Below are 21,063 nucleotides of genomic sequence, written 5' to 3'. Positions count from 1 at the left end.
TGAGAGCTAGCTTCCCAACCCCACAGCTCCAAGATCTTGTGCAAGCTGCTCAATATGCAGTGACTGTAAAGTGTGGACCTCCCAGATGTTTATAGTCCAAGGGCAGTAGAGAAGTAATTAAAGATAAGATGTCAGGACTGAGTATTATTATTTATTCCTGAAATCGTATGTAAAGTAACTGTAAATAGTCTTGACAAACAAAAGTGTAAAATCATAATGCCAATACCATGTTCCTTTTCACCATGATGTTATGTTTTTGTGAAAAAAAAAAAATCCCTTTATCGCCAGCTAAGTCTCCTCCTACTAGAACCATGCACCAATCAGAGTCTAGTTAGGCCCATGCCCTGCCCCAGAGGAGCCCAGTTAGTCCCTTTACACAAAATGGAATGTATAGGATGTTCATAAACATGTTCAGAAAAAAAAAAAGAAATAACATAACAGAGCAGATAATTTATTTGTAAGTAAAAGGGCTATAAATGATATATACATATAATTCCACGGTTTTTTTTTCTACATTTCCTTTTTATAATAATAGTCATAGCATTGTAGTTTTATTTCAGAGCACGCACTACAGGCAATCATTTTTTTTCCATATTTCACTGATATCACAGCCATATTACATCTTATCACAGCGCTGCCCTGACTCAGAACCTCAAATCAATTTCATTCTTCATTTTCCTGTCAGAATGGAGACATTGTAAGACAAACCCTGATTGGTTGTTATGGGTAACCATCGTTGCTAAGGCCTTTTTTTTCCATAGTTACTGCATTGTCAATCATCTGAACACTCACACACTTGAATGCTTCATTTTCCTGCCAGAGTTTAGGACAAATCCTTATTGGTTGCTATTGGTTACCATGGTTGCTAAGGCCAAATTTCCATAGCTACTGAATTGTCAATCATATGAACACTCTCACAATTGCCGGTCTCATTTTCCTGCCAGGGTTTAGACTTTTTAGGACAAACCCTACTCAGTTGCTATGGGTAACCATGGTTGTTAAGGTTCTTTTTCCATAGTTACCTCATTGTTAATCCTCTGAACACTCACACCTGCATGTGTCTTATATAAAAAAAAATTTCACATAGATTTTACAAAAATAACAGATTTGTGTCTGTGATAAATAATACCAGCACCCATATATATGGGTAAATGATAGCGATATGTGACCTGTAGCTAGATAAAATGTTCTCTACACAGCTCCTGCTCCCGCCTCGGACTGTACCAGAGGTGGTGGCGATGGCGTGAGGCCGCTGCTGGTTCTCATACTCCGGATACACCAGTGGTGGAGCAGATGGAGTTGAAGATTTTACGCAGCAGATGTTGCAGACTTGTCCCTTCAGAGCTGGATATTCAGTTTAGATGACAATTAGGGTCGAGCGTCGAGTCTGGAACCTGAGAAAAAGGATTGTGAGACGTTATAACCATTTTTATAGATCGGCGACAGCTTGTTTTTACCGGACAACCCCTTTAACCATAGGGAAAAGTTGCTCCAACCTCATGGTGGACGCTGTTTTTTTTTTTTTAATTTAACCTATTTAACCATGTCTCCACACAGTTATCCTTGAGTGACCATCAAATCTCAAGACTATGACAATACAACCTCTTTATGTTCCTATAAAAAAAATTCCAATAAACTATGACCCTGTCAGATAAAATATATAATGAATTCAGTTTTCTTCCATTGAGTAACATTAAATGAGTATTCCCATCTCCAAGATCCTAGCCCAATATGTAGTAGGTATAATAATAATATTAGCAAATACCTCAAATTAGAAATGTAGTATAGTTCTTCTGATTCACTTGTTGCTTACCCCATGTGCAGGGCATTGCAGTAGCTTTGGCATTCATGTGACAGCTAGTTGTCGTAACCATGGATATCTAAGCTACTACAATGCCCTGCACATGGGGTACATGACAATTAGAACTACAGTATACTACTAATTGGAGGTATTTGCCAATATTATTATTATTACACCTTCAACATATTGGGATAGAGATTGAGACGGCAATACCCCTTTAAGGCTATGTTCACACTGAGGAGTTTTTTAGTGGATTTGCTCCATAAGTTTTTTCGTTGAAGAAGTTTTTAAAAAAAAATCTGGCAAGGAAAAAAAATGTACGTTACTCCTTTAAAACTGATCCTGGTGGAATTTGCTTCTGGCTAGAAACTGTGCAATCAAAAGGCTGCCAAGAACACTTCAGGAAAATACTCTTCAAAAATGCTTTAAAATCTCTTCAGAAAATAAATAAAAAAAGGAGGGTTTTCTGAAGCAGTTTCTGCTTGGAAAAAAAATCATCATTTTTGCCATCCTCAAAATATTTGATAGCCTCCTTACTATGTTCAGATGGAGATTTTTGTAGCTTATTTATTCCAAAATCCTCCAACATTCTTCCTATTCATTTGGATGGGAAATCCATTTTGCTGTTCATATAAAGTGTTTTTAGTCTGTTTTTTTTTTTTCTGGAGGAGGTACAAGTGCTTCTCACTAAATTAGAATATCATCAAAAATTGAATTTATTTCAGTTCTTTATTACAAAAAGTGAATCTCATATATAGCGTTGTTACACACAGAGTGATCTATTTCAAGTGTTTATTTCTGTTAATGTAGATGATTATTGCTTACAGCCAATGAAAACACAAAGGTCATTATCTCAGTAACTTAGAATAAGAATAATTAAGAATAGAATAATTAACAAAAACACCTGCAAAGGCTTCCTAAGCATTTATAAGTGTCCCTTAGTCTGTTTCAGTAGACTCCACAATCATGGGGAAGACTGCTGACCTGACAGATGTCCAGAAGGTCGTCACTGACACACTCCACAAGGAGGGTAAGCCACAAAAGGTCATTGCTAAAGAAGCTGGCTGTTCACAGAGTGCTGTATCCAAGCATATTAATGGAAAGTTGATTGGAAGGAAAAAGTGCTGTAGAAAAAGGTGAACGAGCAACCGGGATAACCGCAGCCTTGAAAGGATTGTTAAGAAAAGACCATTCAAAAATTTGGGGGAGATTCACAAGGAGTGGACTGCTGCTGGAGTCATGGCTTCAAGAGCCACCACACACAGACGTATCCAGGACATGGGCTACAAGTGTCACATTCTTTGTGTCAGCCACTCATGACCAATAGACAACGCCAGAAGCATCTTACCTGGGCCGAGGAGGAAAAGAACTGGACTGTTGCTCAGTGGTCCAAGGTGTTGTTTTCAGATGAAAGTAAATTTTGCATTTCATTTGGAAATCAAGGCCCCAGAGTCTGGAGGAAGAGTAGAGAGGCCACAATCCAAGCTGCTTGAGGTCTAGTGTGAAGTCTCCACAATCAGTGAAGGTTTGGGGAGCTATGTCATCTGCTGGTGTAGGTCCACTGTGTTTTATCAACACCAAAGTTCAGTGCAGCCGTCTACCAGGACATTTTAGAGCACTGCATGCTTCCCTCTGCTGACAACCTTTTTGGAGATGGAAATTTCATTCTCCAGCAGGACTTGGCACCTGTCCACACTGCCAAAAGTACCAATACCTGGTTTCCAAACGACAGCATCACTGTGCTTGATTGGCAGCAAACTCGCCTGACCTTAACCCCATAGAGAATCTATGGAGTATTGTCAAGAGGAAGATGAGAGACACCAGACCCAACAATGCAGACGAGCTGAAGGCTGCTATCAAAGCAACCTGGGCTTCCATAACCCCTCAGCAGCGCCACAGGCTGATCAGCACCATGCCACGCCACATTGATGCAGTAATTGATGCAAAAGGAGCTCTGACAAAGTATTGAGTGCATTTACTGAATATACATTTCAGTGGGCCAACATTTCAGATTTTAAAATAATTTTTCAAGCTGGTGTTATAAAGTATTCTAATTTACTGAGATGATGACTTTTGGGTTTTCATTGGTGGTAAGCCATAATCATCAACATTAACAGAAATAATCAGTGTTTACTTGCTTTCTTGCACTGACCATGACGATCTTCCCTTTGCCTTGGATTGTTTTACCCCTGGTATCACAGGAGGGGCACTGAGTGACAATGCCCAGCAGATGTCACTTGTTGGTGGCAATTCCTTTGCCATGGGCATCTTATTGCATGAGAGATATATGGCATACCGAGCTAATATTATCATTTGTACCTTATATTATTGAGTGCTAGCTCCGTTTCCCTCCGTGTGTCTTCTGTGATTGGGTAGAAGATGAGGATGATTAGTCCTAGAATAATGAGGACCGCCGGGACCGCGCCAATGAGTATCTGCAGCGTCAGCACCACGTGGTAGGATTGTCTGCAGACGCCACTGCTGTAACCTGCGAATCTGCCAGCAACACTAGTCAGTATCTATATCTAACACTTCCGCCTTATCATCAAAATTGGAGCCTCAGTGAATATGTAAGCAGGCAAGTCTGAATCTGGGGTCAATCTTAATGAATTTTGGGGTCTGTGAGCTGTATTAATTCCATGATCTGTGCGTGATATTGCAGCTCAGACCCCGTTCACTTCAATGGATCTGAGCTACATTACCAGGCCCAAACTGTAGTCAAGAGTTTGGCGTTTTTGTACAGTAAAAAATTAAGGGCATGCAATGCATCATGGTCCTTAATCACCCATTCAGGGGTGTCGGGGCTAAATGGCGGCACTCCTGTTACACATTTATCACTTACTGCAGACTCAGGGTAGAAATTCCTAGTGCGATCCCTGCAGATAACTTGGTAAAGAAGACAAATGAGGAGTAGAAAATGGCCTCCAGTCCATTTGCACGAGGATTTTTTTGACGGAAATTATCCACTACGTCAGGAAGCATGGACCTGAAGGGATAAGACCAGAACATAAAATATCCTGTGCGCATCTCTTACGAGTATTTTTACAGATACCACTTTTTTTGTTTTCTATGCGCATCTGAACCTATTGCATTAACTGTCCTGCATTTTGCACATTCAGCTCTGCTACATCTGTCTGTTCCTTGCAATGCTATTTGGAAAGGATCATCAACAAATTGCAAAACTACTGCTCACAGCATAGCATGGGAGCTGCGCTCTCTGAACATGCTGAGAGTGGTAGTTTTGCAGGAGTGTTGGCAATCATTGTTGTAGGAACTATTAATATCACAGTGGCTGTAAAACATGGCCTCTAGGAAACATGCTGGCGCACGAAGCATTGCATAATGTTTAATGAATTTAGAACATTTTTACATATAACACTTCTGCCTTAAAGAGATTTTCCTAAAATCCCCCATCACGTATTACAAACAGCAGTCAATCCTAGTCACATGTCAGGATACCCTGCAGTCTGAAGAAACATGTCTCCTGAATCCTGTGTCTCAACTGACAAAGGAGCTGTATTGTAAGCTCACATAGCAGAGGAGAAGGGCTGTGATATCAGAAGAAATAAATCTTCTATTCAGCTGAAAAACCACAAAGGATATTTTTCTCCAGCCTCAGTTCTCTGCACTCAGTCAGCTGAGAAGATTTGTTTTTTGTCTCCTGTCACAGCTCTTCTTTGGCTGCTCACCGATATGTATGCTTAAAATATAGCTCCTGTCAGTTTAGACACAGGTCTCAGGAGCAGTGTTCCTTCAGACTGCAGATCGTTTTCACATGTAACTATGACAAGCTGCAGCTTGAATTACAATTTTATTACATTTTTGGATAACCACTTTACGTTAATTTTCCATTTTTTAAGCAATTACTATTCTCAAGATCGGTGCAGATCCCAGAGGTCTGACCTCTACTAACCATTCGGTGATGGCTAGAGTTTGTTAAAATCAAGTCACAAGGCCCCGTCCATCACTGACATCGGGAATTCAGTGGACTCTGGAAATGGAGCCCTGAGAACCGCTTCTTACTTGTATGCATCCGTAGATCTACTTTTGATTAGCTGGCCAGGCGCCACGTAATTGTTCCAGAGTGACATCATGTTGTGCCAGAAGAGCCACAGATATTAGGAGGTAGTCCTCAGGGCTTCTGTCCAGTGGTCTCAGATTACTGATGTGGAATTGATACACACCAACTCTAGTGATGGCATCACTTACTGAGATGTTATTTATATTCCGACATCTATAGTATAAAACCTGAAAGGTCATTTATGCAATTTCTAGGTTGTGTTTTTCTTTGCTTATATCAGCAAACCTAAGCAGTTATGTCGCAGGTGAAACTGTACGCACCATGGAAGGAGAAGAGATGCCGCAATGCTGAATCCTGATGACACGGCCACCAGATATCCTACAATCACGTTTGGTATGGTGACCAGCATGATGGCAAACGGGATCATCCACTGCAAAACAGACACAGGCCAGTATTGAGAATGAGCAAGTCCTCACACCCGTCTGAGAATGAGCAAGTCCTCACACCCTTCTGAGAATGAGCAAGTCCTCACACCCTTCTGAGAATGAGAAAGTCCTCACACCCGTCTGAGAATGAGCAAGTCCTCACACCCGTCTGAGAATGAGCAAGTCCTCACACCCGTCTGAGAATGAGCAAGTCCTCACACCCTTCTGAGAATGAGCAAGTCCTCACACCCACCTGAGAATGAGCAAGTCCTCACACCCGTCTGAGAATGAGCAAGTCCTCACACCCGTCTGAGAATGAGCAAGTCCTCACACCCTTCTGAGAATGAGCAAGTCCTCACACCCTTCTGAGAATGAGCAAGTCCTCACACCCACCTGAGAATGAGCAAGTCCTCACACCCATCTGAGAATGAGCAAGTCCTCACACCCGCCTGAGAATGAGCAAGTCCTCACACCCGCCTGAGAATGAGCAAGTCCTCACACCCGCCTGAGAATGAGCAAGTCCTCACACCCTTCTGAGAATGAGCAAGTCCTCACACCCTTCTGAGAATGAGCAAGTCCTCACACCCTTCTGAGAATGAGCAAGTCCTCACACCCGCCTGAGAATGAGCAAGTCCTCACACCCTTATGAGAATGAGCAAGTCCTCACACCCTTCTGAGAATGAGCAAGTCCTCACACCCGCCTGAGAATGAGCAAGTCCTCACACCCTTCTGAGAATGAGCAAGTCCTCACACCCGCCTGAGAATGAGCAAGTCCTCACACCCTTCTGAAGATGTCACATATAGAGAACTCACTTAGCAGCCCTACACTCTGGCTCATAAAGGGGGTCTTCAGCTGCGGACGGCCCTCTATATACCGTAACATGGTGAAGACAGCGACTGCATACTTAGCACATATTTTATTATTACACATTCTCCAGAATTCTTACAGAAATCCCAAAAGCTGCTGTCTTCTTGCCAAATCTTTGTAGAAACCACTGCCAGAATGGGATGCTCAAGACAGCGGAAAGCTGGAAAAAAAGGAGAAAACACGTACTTATTACATTTTATATTTATCTATCTGAAGTGTCATAGGACAGGGCATCGCAGCCCAAACCCCATCATTTTTACTTGGTCCTCCAGATCCATCAGCTCCCTGCTCCATCATTCCCTTCTCATAGGTTACAGCCAATGTCAGCCATACATGATGCTGGAGCCGGGCTCCTGTGCAGGGCAGCGCGAGGACATCCCGGAGTCTTATAGGCTGGAGGTCTAGGGAGACTGAGCAGTTTTGTTCATTGTGGCAATGGTAGTAGAGGAGTATTAGTTGGATTTTTTTGTTATGACAGTATTCCTGTGTCGGGAGCACTGTGGGAACACATTACTTATTGAAGGCACTAAGGGGCACTATTACTGCGTAGGAGCACCATTAATGACTGGGGAGGGTACTGACAGGCATCAAGAGCATTATTAATAAGTGCAGAGACCAATAATGAGTGAAGGCAGTAAAATCATAATTAATGAATTAGGAGGGGGCACAATTACTGATGGCACTAAAAGACACCAATACTGAGAAAAGGCACTATTATTGAGTTGGGGGACTAAGGGGCACCAATATTGAGTACAGGCAGTAATGCTGGGTTGGGGGGCACCAATATTGAGTACAGGCAGTAATCCTGGGTTGGGGGGCACCAATATTGAGTACAGGCAGTAATGCTGGGTTGGGGGGCACCAATATTGAGTAGAGGTAGTAATGCTGGGTTGGGGGCACCAGTATTGAGTAATGGCACTAATGCTGGGTTAGGGGCACCAGTATTGAGTAATGGCACTAATGCTGGGTTAGGGGCACCAGTATTGAGTAATGGCACTAATGCTGGGTTGGGGGCACTAATATTGAGTACAGGCAGTAATGCTGGGTTGGGGGCACCAGTATTGAGTAATGGCACGAATGCTGGGTTGGGGGCACCAATATTGAGTACAGGCAGTAATGCTGGGTTGGGGGCACCAATATTGAGTACAGGCAGTAATGCTGGGTTGGGGGGCACCAATATTGAGTACAAGCAGTAATGCTGGGATAGGGGCATCAGTATTGAATAATAGCACGAATGCTGAGTTGGGGCACCAGTATTGAATACAGGCAGTAATGCTGGGTTGGGGGCACCAATATTGAGTACAAGCAGTAATGCTGGGTTAGGGGCATCAGTATTGAATAATGGCACGGATGCGGAGTTGGGGCACCAGTATTGAATATACAGGCACTAATGCTGGGTTGGGGGCACCAATATTGAGTACAGACAGTAATGATGGGTTGGGGGCACCAATATTGAGTAATGGCAGTAATGCTGGGTTAGGGGCACCAGTATTGAGGACAGGCAGTAATGCTGGGTTGGGGGCACCAGTATTGAGTAATGGCACTAATGCTGGGTTGGGGGCACCAGTATTGAGTACAGGCAGTAATGCTGGGTTGGGGGCACCAGTATTGAGTAATGGCACTAATGCTGGGTTGGGGCACCGGTATTGAGTACAGGCAGTATTGCTGGGTTGGGGGCACCAATATTGAGTACAGACAGTAATGATGGGGTGGGGGCACCAATATTGAGTACAGGCAGTAATGCTGGGTTGGGGGCACCAGTATTGAGTAATGGCACTAATGCTGGGTTGGGGGCACCAATATTGAGTATAGGCAGTAATGCTGGGTTGGGGCACCGGCATTGAGTAATGGCACTAATGCTGGGTTGGGGGCACCAATATTGAGTACAGGCAGTAATGCTGGGTTGGGGGCACCAATATTGAGTACAGACAGTAATGATGGGGTGGGGGCACCAATATTGAGTACAGGCAGTAATGGTGGGTTGGGGGCACCAGTATTGAGTAAAGGCACTAATGCTGGGTTAGTACAGACAGTAATGATGGGTTGGGGCACCGGTGTTGAGTACAGACAGTAATGATGGGGTGAGGGCACCAATATTGAGTACAGGCAGTAATGCTGGGTTAGGGGAACCAGTATTGAGTACAGGCAGTAATGCTGGGTTGGGGGCACCAATATTGAGTACAGGCAGTAATGCTGGGTTGGGGGCACCAGTATTGAGTAATGGCACTAATGCTGGGTTGGGGCACCGGTGTTGAGTACAGACAGTAATGATCGGTTAGGGGCACCAGTATTGAGTACAGGCAGTAATGCTGGGTTGGGGCACCGGCATTGAGTAATGGCACTAATGCTGGGTTGGGGGCACCAATATTGAGTACAGGCAGTAATGCTGGGTTGGGGGGCACCAATATTGAGTACAGACAGTAATAATGGGGTGGGGCACCAATATTGAGTACAGGCAGTAATGCTGGGTTAGGGGCACCAGTATTGAGTACAGGCAGTAATGCTGGGTTGGGGGCACCAGTATTGAGGACAGGCAGTAATGCTGGGTTGGGGCACCAGTATTGAGTAATGGCAGTAATGCTGGGTAGGGGCACCGGTATTGAGTACAGGCAGTATTGCTGGGTTGGGGGCACCAATATTGAGTACAGACAGTAATGATGGGGTGGGGGCACCAATATTGAGTACAGGCAGTAATGCTGGGTTGGGGGCACCAGTATTGAGTAATGGCACTAATGCTGGGTTGGGGGCACCAATATTGAGTACAGGCAGTAATGCTGGGTTGGGGCACCGGCATTGAGTAATGGCACTAATGCTGGGTTGGGGGCACCAATATTGAGTACAGGCAGTAATGATGGGGTGGGGGCACCAATATTGAGTACAGGCAGTAATGGTGGGTTGGGGGCACCAGTATTGAGTAAAGGCACTAATGCTGGGTTAGTACAGACAGTAATGATGGGTTGGGGCACCGGTGTTGAGTACAGACAGTAATGATGGGGTGAGGGCACCAATATTGAGTACAGGCAGTAATGCTGGGTTAGGGGAACCAGTATTGAGTACAGGCAGTAATGCTGGGTTGGGGGCACCAATATTGAGTACAGGCAGTAATGCTGGGTTGGGGGCACCAGTATTGAGTAATGGCACTAATGCTGGGTTGGGGCACCGGTATTGAGTACAGGCAGTATTGCTGGGTTGGGGGCACCAATATTGAGTACAGACAGTAATGATGGGGTGGGGGCACCAATATTGAGTACAGGCAGTAATGCTGGGTTGGGGGCACAAGTATTGAGTAATGGCACTAATGCTGGGTTGGGGCACCGGTGTTGAGTACAGACAGTAATGATGGGTTGGGGCACCGGTGTTGAGTACAGACAGTAATGATGGGGTGAGGGCACCAATATTGAGTACAGGCAGTAATGCTGGGTTAGGGGAACCAGTATTGAGTACAGGCAGTAATGCTGGGTTGGGGGCACCAATATTGAGTACAGGCAGTAATGCTGGGTTGGGGGCACCAGTATTGAGTAATGGCACTAATGCTGGGTTGGGGCACCGGTGTTGAGTACAGACAGTAATGATCGGTTAGGGGCACCAGTATTGAGTACAGGCAGTAATGCTGGGTTGGGGCACCGGCATTGAGTAATGGCACTAATGCTGGGTTGGGGGCACCAATATTGAGTACAGGCAGTAATGCTGGGTTGGGGGGCACCAATATTGAGTACAGACAGTAATAATGGGGTGGGGGCACCAATATTGAGTACAGGCAGTAATGCTGGGTTAGGGGCACCAGTATTGAGTACAGGCAGTAATGCTGGGTTGGGGGCACCAGTATTGAGGACAGGCAGTAATGCTGGGTTGGGGCACCAGTATTGAGTAATGGCAGTAATGCTGGGTAGGGGCACCGGTATTGAGTACAGGCAGTATTGCTGGGTTGGGGGCACCAATATTGAGTACAGACAGTAATGATGGGGTGGGGGCACCAATATTGAGTACAGGCAGTAATGCTGGGTTGGGGGCACCAGTATTGAGTAATGGCACTAATGCTGGGTTGGGGGCACCAATATTGAGTACAGGCAGTAATGCTGGGTTGGGGCACCGGCATTGAGTAATGGCACTAATGCTGGGTTGGGGGCACCAATATTGAGTACAGGCAGTAATGCTGGGTTGGGGGGCACCAATATTGAGTACAGACAGTAATGATGGGGTGGGGGCACCAATATTGAGTACAGGCAGTAATGGTGGGTTGGGGGCACCAGTATTGAGTAAAGGCACTAATGCTGGGTTGGGGCACCGGTGTTGAGTACAGACAGTAATGATGGGTTGGGGCACCGGTGTTGAGTACAGACAGTAATGATGGGGTGAGGGCACCAATATTGAGTACAGGCAGTAATGCTGGGTTACAGGAACCAGTATTGAGTACAGGCACTAATGCTGGGTTGGGGGCACCAATATTGAGTACAGGCAGTAATGCTGGGTTGGGGGCACCAGTATTGAGTAATGGCACTAATGCTGGGTTGGGGCACCGGTGTTGAGTACAGACAGTAATGATCGGTTAGGGGCACCAGTATTGAGTACAGGCAGTAATGCTGGGTTGGGGGCACCAGTATTGAGTAATGGCACTAATGCTGGGTTGGGGGCACCAATATTGAGTACAGGCAGTAATGCTGGGTTGGGGCACTGGCATTGAGTAATGGCACTAATGCTGGGTTGGGGGCACCAATATTGAGTACAGGCAGTAATGCTGGGTTGGGGGGCACCAATATTGAGTACAGATAGTAATGATGGGGTGGGGGCACCAATATTGAGTACAGGCAGTAATGCTGGGTTAGGGGAACCAGTATTGAGTACAGGCAGTAATGCTGGGTTGGGGGCACCAGTATTGAGTAAAGGCAGTAATGCTGGGTTGGGGCACCGGTGTTGAGTACAGACAGTAATGATGGGTTAGGGGCACCAGTATTGAGTACAGGCAGTAATGCTGGGTTGGGGGCACCAGTATTGAGTAAAGGCACTAATGCTGGGTTGGGGCACCGGTGTTGAGTACAGACAGTAATGATGGGTTAGGGGCACCAGTATTGAGTACAGGCAGTAATGCTGGGTTGGGGGCACCAATATTCAGTAAAGACAATAATGCTGGGTTGGGGGCACTGTTGACCAGATAAGGAAACAAAGCCATAAAGTCTTCCAGCAATGTCGGAAAAAAGGAAGAACTATCAGAATGATGGTGGTGAGGACGAGCACAACACAGACTGCCAGAGTTACATGAAGTCACAGGAAGATTGACAACTCACCAAAATAGTCAGCACCAAGTTCTGGAAGTGATCCCGTAAGTCTCCTGCAGCGTGTGTGCAAAAAAGGACAAAATTGCTCTGCTGAAGCTGACAGATTGGAGAGAAAGGTTTACATGTGAGTGTCCCCGAGTACCACACACCTTCTGCCGGCTACAAGGCTCACCGCCCTGTCTGATGGATTGGTGCAAACTTTTATGGCGGAAAAACTGTACTCTGGATTACGGTTAGTGCTCAGCCATGAATGGTGCCTGCAGCTCTCTTTTTTTTGTTACTAACCTTCGCTGTCGTGTTTGGTTGGAAGCGATACTGTTGGAAAAGTTTCACATTTTGGACTCCATTTGCCTCATTGAAGTCATTATTTATTAAAGGACTTTATTCTAGGTGTTTTTATACAATATGACTATGGGGTTAGTAATGGGGGCGTCTTATAGACACCTCTCAATTACTAACCCCTGGGCTTGATGTCACCTGACAATACACAGGTGATATCAACCTCCCAAGTATTGCCCTACTTGCCACTACTACAGGGCAAGTGGGAAGAGCAAGGCTAAGTGGCAGATTTGGCGCATCTTATGCATGCACCACTTCTGGGGCGGCTGAAAGCTGATGTTTTTAGTCTGGTAGGGGACCACTCTCCATGGCCCCTTCCTTGGCTATTAATATCAGCCCCAGCTGCCTTCCTAGCCTTTGCTAGTTAATAATTTAGAGGGAACCCCATGTAATTTTCTTCAAGGAGTCCCTCATTTTAACATTGAGTGAAGGCTAAATATACAGCTGTGAGCTGATATTAATAGCCTGGGAAGCTCCATCTTTATTACCCCCTTCCCAGGATATAAACATCTGCCCCCCACCAGTCGGATTTCCATCAGCTGGTTAGCTAAATTTCGGGGGTCCCCATGCCATTTCTTTCTTTAACTTAATGAATTATTAGCTGAATAGATGTACATTAAATTACACATACACTGCACTAATTATATAAATGTCACTGACATCTTTCTATCTATTCTATATGTTTTTATCTATTCTATTCTGACAGGTCAAGCCGTGAATTTACTGTATGCAGGCTGATGAAATGTCGGGTTTTCTAGGAGATGGATGCGTAAAAAATTGGACAGCACACGCATGGTCCCGTTGACATGCATTTAAGTAAAACAAAAGGTCTCCCACTGCGTCTATAGCCTTTAAAACACCTTTTTTTTTAACTAAAGGGTTAATATGGACTAAAGCAGGAGTGGGGAACCTCTGGCCCGCAATTACCTTTTATCCGACCCCAGACCAATTCCCGGGGACCAAGGACCGAAGTGCCCCTATGTGATGTATATACCACAGTCTCATTGTCACCTATGTGATGTATATACAGCAGCCTTGGTGTCTCCTATGTGATGTATATACTGCAGCCTCAGTGTCTCCTATGTGATGTATATACAGCAGCCTTTGATTCTCCTATTCGATGTATATGCAGCAGTTTCATCTCCTATGTGATGTATATACTGCAGTCTTGTTGTCTCCTATTTGATGAATATATAGCAGCCTCTTTATCTCCTATATGATGTATATACAGCAGCGGTGTCTCCTATGCTATGTATACACAGCAGTATCCTATGTGATATACTGTATATACAGCAGTCTCGTCTCCTATGTGATGTATATACAGCAGCCCCGGTGTCTCCTATGTGATGTATAGACAGCAGTCTTGTTGTCTCCTATGTGATGCATAGACAGCAGCCTCGTTGTTTCTATATGCTGGATATATAGCAGCCTTGGTGTCTCCTACATGATGTATATATAGCATTCTTGTTGTCCCCTATGTGATGTATACTGCAGAGCTCCCACTGTTTGAGTTCTATAAATGTAATGCGATTAGTGATGATATTTCCACTTTAACTAGACATGCAGCGTTATATACATCTGTGCCTGGTACGACTTACTGCTGCAAATTCTTTACAAAACTTATCACAAAGTGTCGACTGCGTTCCAGACCGACGCAAACTTGGAAACGCAGTTACTAGTAGCGACATTATCACTACCACTTTTCATCCCAGTAGCACCAAAGAGAAGAAGCTCCAACCATCATATTAGGGGGAGATAATTAAATGTTGCATCAAATATAGCAGGGTAATTTTCAAGTTAAAATTTTTTTGCTGCCCCCAAAGAATGGTATAAATATCCAAATTGCCCTTGGCAGATAAAAGGTTCCTCACCCCTGCATTAAAGGAACCAAAATTATCTGTCAAATACATTTAGATGAAACCAATTACATTTACAATAAAAGAAAATGACAATATCAGGGGGTCTACCGAAATCTCAAGGAATCTCTAGACCCCCCAAGCAGCACAATACCTGAACGGCAGCTGAAATCAGCAGGAATGACGCTATGAGATAACAGTACGGGCTGTGCCTCATGGATTTTTTGAAACCGCTAAAAAATGGCAAAACCTTCCCTGAAGACCCTGCATACGGATCTGGAAAATATATGAAATTATTAATAGGTAAAGTCACCAGGAAAAGATCCACAGACCTGCACAAAATCTAAGCAAAGTCATCCGGCATAGCGTTTGCCATGATTCAAGCGGTTGCAGAGGCATAGCTGCTTTCTTTAAGAAACAGCGCCACCCCTCTTCAATGGTTGTACCTGGTATTGCAGCTCAGAGTGAATGCAACTCAATTGCAATGCCGCACACAACCTGCACACAGGTGTGGCGCTGTTTAGTAAGAGAGCGGCCAAGCTTTTCCAATGTAATCAATGACTAAATTACATTTTAGATCACATCTCACCATTTCTCTCCTTGACTCCCAGAAACAGGATGGCCGTGCAGAGCAGGTAAATGCAGCCGGTCGCGCCAGCAGCGATCATGTAAACGTTCCTCTAGGCATAAATGTGACACTGATCAGACCGTGGACCGGTGACTGTTTCTTAATATCCAGGATACTCTGCCCTCCGTGGATATAATTAATCCCCCAATACTTACAGCGTGCAGCTTGTAATCCGCGGTTCCTGGTACTAAGATGGTGCTGTTCACCAGGGAGTACGTGGCATTCATTGAAATGTTCTTGGTGCCATAATCCACGTGGCAGTGATGAGACGTGTGAGCGCTTGCCACTATCTGCCCTTGTAGAGCCGCTCCGATGAGAGTCCCCAGCACCTCCATGGTCATTCCTGGAGAGGAACGTCTCAGGGGGTTAGGAACCAATGGGTGCATGATGTTCTCCGCACATGTGCAATATGTTTCCTAAAGACACGGACTGGCAGACATTGCGTAGAGTGTCACGCTATATGGTGTCACTGGCAGGCACTGTATATAGTAGCACTGTCTGGAAGGCACTGAGTTAGTGGCAATATCTGGCAAGCACTGGGTATGCTGGCACTGCCTGGCCAGCACTGGGTATGCTGGTACTCTCTGGCTGGCACTGGGTATGCTGGTACTATCTGGCAGGCACTGGGTATGCTCGTACTGTCTGGCAGGCATTGGGTATGCTGGTACTGTCTGGCAGGCACTGGGTATGCTGGTACTGTCTGGCAGGCACTGGATATGCTGGTACTGTCTGGCTGGCACTGGGTATGCTGGTACTATCTGGCAGGCACTGGGTATGCTGGTACTGTGTGGCAGGCACTGGGTATGCTGGTACTGTCTGGCAGGCACTGGGTATGCTGGTACTGTCTGGCAGGCACTGGATATGCTGGTACTGTCTGGCTGGCACTGGGTATGCTGGTACTATCTGGCAGGCACTGGGTATGCTGGTACTGTCTGGCTGGCACTGGGTATGCTGGTACTATCTGGCAGGCACTGGGTATGCTGGTACTGTCTGGCAGGCACTGGGTATGCTGGTACTGTGTGGCAGGCACTGGGTATGCTGGTACTGTCTGGCAGGCACTGGGTATGCTGGTACTGTCTGGCAGGCACTGGGTATGCTGGTACTGTCTGGGAGGCACTGGGTATGCTGGTACTGTCTGGCAGGCACTGGGTATGCTGGTACTGTGTGGCAGGCACTGGGTATGCTGGTACTGTCTGGCAGGCACTGGGTATGCTGGTACTGTCTGGCAGGCCCTGGGTATGCTGGTACTGTCTGGCAGGCACTGGGTATGCTGGTACTGTCTGGCAGGCACTGGGTATGCTGGTACTGTCTGGCAGGCACTGGGTATGCTGGTACTGTCTGGGAGGCACTGGGTATGCTGGTACTGTCTGGCAGGCACTGGGTATGCTGGTACTGTGTGGCAGGCACTGGGTATGCTGGTACTGTCTGGCAGGCACTGGGTATGCTGATACTGTCTGGCAGGCCCTGGGTATGCTGGTACTGTCTGGGAGGCACTGGGTATGCTGGTACTGTCTGGCAGGCACTGGGTATGCTGGTACTGTGTGGCAGGTACTGGGTATGCTGGTACTATCTGGCAGGCACTGGGTATGCTGGTACTGTCTGGCAGGCACTGGGTATGCTGGTACTGTCTGGCAGGCACTGGGTATGCTGGTACTGTCTGGCAGGCACTGGGTATGCTGGTACTGTCTGGCAGGCACTGGGTATGCTGGTACTGTCTGGCAGGCACTGGGTATGCTGGTACTGTCTGGGAGGCACTGGGTATGCTGGTACTGTCTGGCAGGCACTGGGTATGCTGGTACTGTGTGGCAGGCACTGGGTATGCTGGTACTGTCTGGCAGGCACTGGGTATGCTGGTACTGTCTGGCAGGCCCTGGGTATGCTGGTACTGTCTGGCAGGCACTGGGTATGCTGGTACTGTCTGGCAGGCACTGGGTATGCTGGTACTGTCTGGCAGGCACTGGGTATGCTGGTACTGTCTGGGAGGCACTGGGTATGCTGGTACTGTCTGGCAGGCACTGGGTATGCTGGTACTGTGTGGCAGGCACTGGGTATGCTGGTACTGTCTGGCAGGCACTGGGTATGCTGATACTGTCTGGCAGGCCCTGGGTATGCTGGTACTGTCTGGGAGGCACTGGGTATGCTGGTACTGTCTGGCAGGCACTGGGTATGCTGGTACTGTGTGGCAGGTACTGGGTATGCTGGTACTATCTGGCAGGCACTGGGTATGCTGGTACTGTCTGGCAGGCACTGGGTATGCTGGTACTGTCTGGCAGGCACTGGGTATGCTGGTACTGTCTGGCAGGCACTGGGTATGCTGGTACTGTCTGGCAGGCACTGGGTATGGGACACTCGGCGGTGCTGTGCCTTCCCTGTGGGGCGACAGGGCAGCACCTCTGTTTGAGTTTTGGGACTTTTTACACTATTTAGGCAGACAAGTTGGGGATTTAACCCTTAACATAATTCTTATGAACTCTTTTATAAGAGCTTTGGGCAAGGCTCTGTCTATATATCCCAAGCCCCCCGTCTGCACTGCCAGTAATAAGGTTTACCCTGACCCTTGTGAGCTCCCTATATCAATGTTTCCTTACTAGTTTGACTCCCGTTTCTGACCCCAAGCCATGCTTAGACTATTCTGCCTGACTTCTGTCCCCAACCTCCTGGCATTGACACAACTTTCTGACTGTGGTCTGCCAGCCCGCTGCATCGGCCAACAGCCACTCCGTGGACCCAACCCAGGGGCCCCTGAGCAAGTTTAGATGCCTGTGTAAGGGTTAAAGGGTGGTGACCAGGCTCTCCTCAGCGATCTGCTAGACAGAGTGGCTAGCGCAAAACTAAAAAATTAAAATCAGTCAAAACAAACATGTGACACTTACGGTACGCTGTAGCTGAATCCCGTTCTGACTGGTCTGTGCTAAGAAACATGGTCAGAGTGGTGTATGGGACATGATAAATCTAAAGGAAGTAAAATTATCAAGTGTTAAGATGCAAAGAGACAGATGTGTGATTCCAATAGCTGCAAAATTGCTTTATTTATAATGAGGTGCTGATTATTCATCCATTCACTCACTCATTTTTCCTTTCCTACATGCTTGTTGCCCACATTCACCACTAGAGGGCACTGACGGAGGTGCACTGTCTTATTATGGAGTTCAATGTATAGATAATATGCAGTGAGCTCCCTCTAGTGGCGGATGGAGGAACTGAGTAATTAATAATTGCATAGTAGGCAGCTACAGTTATTTTCTTATTAAAGTGCTGCTAAACAGAACTACAGTCCCTAAAATATTAACTGGATGCCATTTATAAACAGTCTCTTATAAAAGGATCCCTCGGATAATAACCTGACCACCACTGCTAGGACCACCAATTAGCTATAATCTATGGGGAAGTTCTATTTCCCTGCAGTGCCAACATAAAATGAGTTTCTAAACCTAACAACTCCTTTAAGAAGGCATATATATGTGCTATTATGCACTGTATAGGCGTGCAGTACACTATATGGAGAAAAGTATTGGGACATGTGTCGTAATCATTGAATTCAGGTTTATCATATAGAATTATTGTAATATCTGGCCCCTCGGCCCCAGTGTATAACACCTGACATCTCGCCCCCCCCCCCTCCCGGTGTATAACTTCTGACCTCTCGCCCCCCAGTGTATAACATCCACCCTCTCGCCCCCCAGTGTATAATATCCAGCCTCTCGCCACCCGGTGTATAACATCCGACCTCTCCTCACCCCACACCCCAGTGCATAACATCCGACCTCTCGCCCCCTGGTGTATAACATCCGACCTCTCGCCCCCCAGTGTATAACATCCGACCACTCGCCCCCTGGTGTATAATATCTGACCTCTCACCCCCCAGTGTATAATATCCAGCCTCTCGCCACCCGGTGTATAACATCCGACCTCTCCTCACCCCACACCCCAGTGCATAACATCCAACTTCTCACCCCCTGGTGTATAACATCCAACCTCTCGCCCCCCAGTGTATCACATGCAACCTCTCGCCTCCCAGTGTATCACATCCAACCTCTCGTCCCCTGGTGTATAACATCCAACCTCTCGCCCCCCAGTGTATCACATGCAACCTCTCGCCCCCTGGTGTATAACATCCAGCCTCTCGCCCCCCAGTGTATCACATCCAACCTCTCGTCCCCTGGTGTATAACATCCAACCTCTCGCCCCCCAGTGTATCACATCCAACCTCTCGCCCCCCAGTGTATCACATGCAACCTCTCGCCCCCTGGTGTATAACATCCAGCCTCTCGCCCCCCAGTGTATCACATCCAACCTCTCGCCCCCCAGTGTATCACATCCAACCTCTCGCCCCCCAGTGTATCACATCCAACCTCTCGCCCCCCAGTGTATCACATCCAACCTCTCGCCCCCCAGTGTATCACATCCAACCTCTTGTCCCCTGGTGTATAACATCCAACCTCTCGCCCCCCAGTGTATCACATGCAACCTCTCGCCCCCTGGTGTATAACATCCAACCTCTCGCCCCCCAGTGTATCACATGCAACCTCTCGCCCCCTGGTGTATAACATCCAGCCTCTCGCCCCCCCAGTGTATCACATGCAACCTCTCGCCCCCTGGTGTATAACATCCAACCACTCGCCCCCTGGTGTATAACATTTGACCTCTCGACCCCCGTGTATAACATTCGACCTCTCGCCCCCCGGTGTATAGAATCCAACCTCTCTCCCCCCCGGTGTATAACATCCAACCTCTCGCCCCCCAGTGTATAACATCCACCCTTTCGTCCCCTGGTGTATAACATCCAACCTCTCGCCCCCCAGTGTATCACATACAACCTCTCGCCCCCTGGTGTATAACATCCAACCTCTCGCCCCCCAGTGTATCACATGCAACCTCTCGCCCCCTGGTGTATAACATCCAGCCTCTCGCCCCCCAGTGTATCACATGCAACCTCTCGCCCCCTGGTGTATAACATCCGACCTCTCGCCCCTCGGTATATAACATCTGCCCCCTTGCCCTTTCCCCCCCCCCCCGTGTAACATCTGATCCCTCCCCCCTGGTGTATAACATCCAACCCCTCCCCCCTGGTGTATGACATCCTGCCCCATTGCCCCAATGTATAACATATGGAGGGGGCACATACTTTATGTAATGTATATACTTCAGAAAGGTTGAGGTTACAAGACAACTGCTGGAAGCGGCAAGTGCAGTTGGATCCTAACAGTGTGTACATTACACATCGCTAATGGGTGGTCAATCATTTTAAGATTTATGATCACAAGCTTTGAGTGCTAGGCTCTTAGCAGCAGTGGCTGATCAGCCCGGTATATCCACACGGGCACATCCATCTACTATATAATTGTCTAAAGGTCACTTCCGTCTATCTGTCCTTCTGTCTTTCTGTCTGTCACGGATATTCATTGGTCGCGGCCTCTGACTGTCATGGAATCCAAGTTGCTGATTGGTCTCGCCAGCTGCCTGTCATGGCTGCCGCGACCAATCAGCGACGGCCACAGTCCGATTAGTCCCTCCCTACTCCCCTGCAGTCGGCACCCGCTCCATACTCCCCGCAGTCACCGCTCACACAGGGTTAATGCCAGCGGTAACGGACGCGTTATGCCGCGGGTAACTCACTCCGTTACCGCCGCTAATAACCCTGTGTGACCAAGTTTTTACTATTGATGCTGCCTTTGCAGCGTCAATAGTAAAAACATCTAATGTTAAAAATAATTTAAAAAATAACAAATCATTATATACTCACCTTTCGCAACGCTCCGGTGACCTCCAGCAGCTTCCGGTGCCAAGAATGTTATGGGAGAAGGACCTGCCATGACGTCACGGTCATGTGACCGCGACGTCATCACAGGCCC

General features: G+C 47.0%; 1 protein-coding gene across 1 annotated transcript in view; it reads right to left on the bottom strand.

Moving 5' to 3' along the window:
- Positions 1 to 435: 435 nt before the first annotated feature.
- The window catches only part of MFSD2B (MFSD2 lysolipid transporter B, sphingolipid), a 94,440-nt gene continuing 73,812 nt past the window's right edge, over positions 436 to 21,063 (bottom strand). The window contains exons 5-14 of the mRNA XM_069728158.1: positions 18,085 to 18,163; positions 15,367 to 15,554; positions 15,173 to 15,263; positions 14,738 to 14,859; positions 12,398 to 12,484; positions 7,195 to 7,275; positions 6,143 to 6,252; positions 4,644 to 4,787; positions 4,121 to 4,297; positions 436 to 1,394 (exon numbers count right to left, since the gene is read on the bottom strand). Of these exons, the coding sequence (XP_069584259.1) occupies positions 1,358 to 1,394; positions 4,121 to 4,297; positions 4,644 to 4,787; positions 6,143 to 6,252; positions 7,195 to 7,275; positions 12,398 to 12,484; positions 14,738 to 14,859; positions 15,173 to 15,263; positions 15,367 to 15,554; positions 18,085 to 18,163 (1,116 nt within the window). The 3' untranslated portion in view covers positions 436 to 1,357. The remainder of the gene's footprint in view (positions 1,395 to 4,120; positions 4,298 to 4,643; positions 4,788 to 6,142; positions 6,253 to 7,194; positions 7,276 to 12,397; positions 12,485 to 14,737; positions 14,860 to 15,172; positions 15,264 to 15,366; positions 15,555 to 18,084; positions 18,164 to 21,063) is intronic.

Source organism: Ranitomeya imitator, chromosome 5, assembly GCF_032444005.1.
Source record: "Ranitomeya imitator isolate aRanImi1 chromosome 5, aRanImi1.pri, whole genome shotgun sequence".
NCBI lineage: Eukaryota > Metazoa > Chordata > Amphibia > Anura > Dendrobatidae > Ranitomeya > Ranitomeya imitator.
The sequence above is the reverse complement of the archived record's forward strand: the minus strand, read 5'-3'. Positions and strand labels throughout refer to the sequence as shown.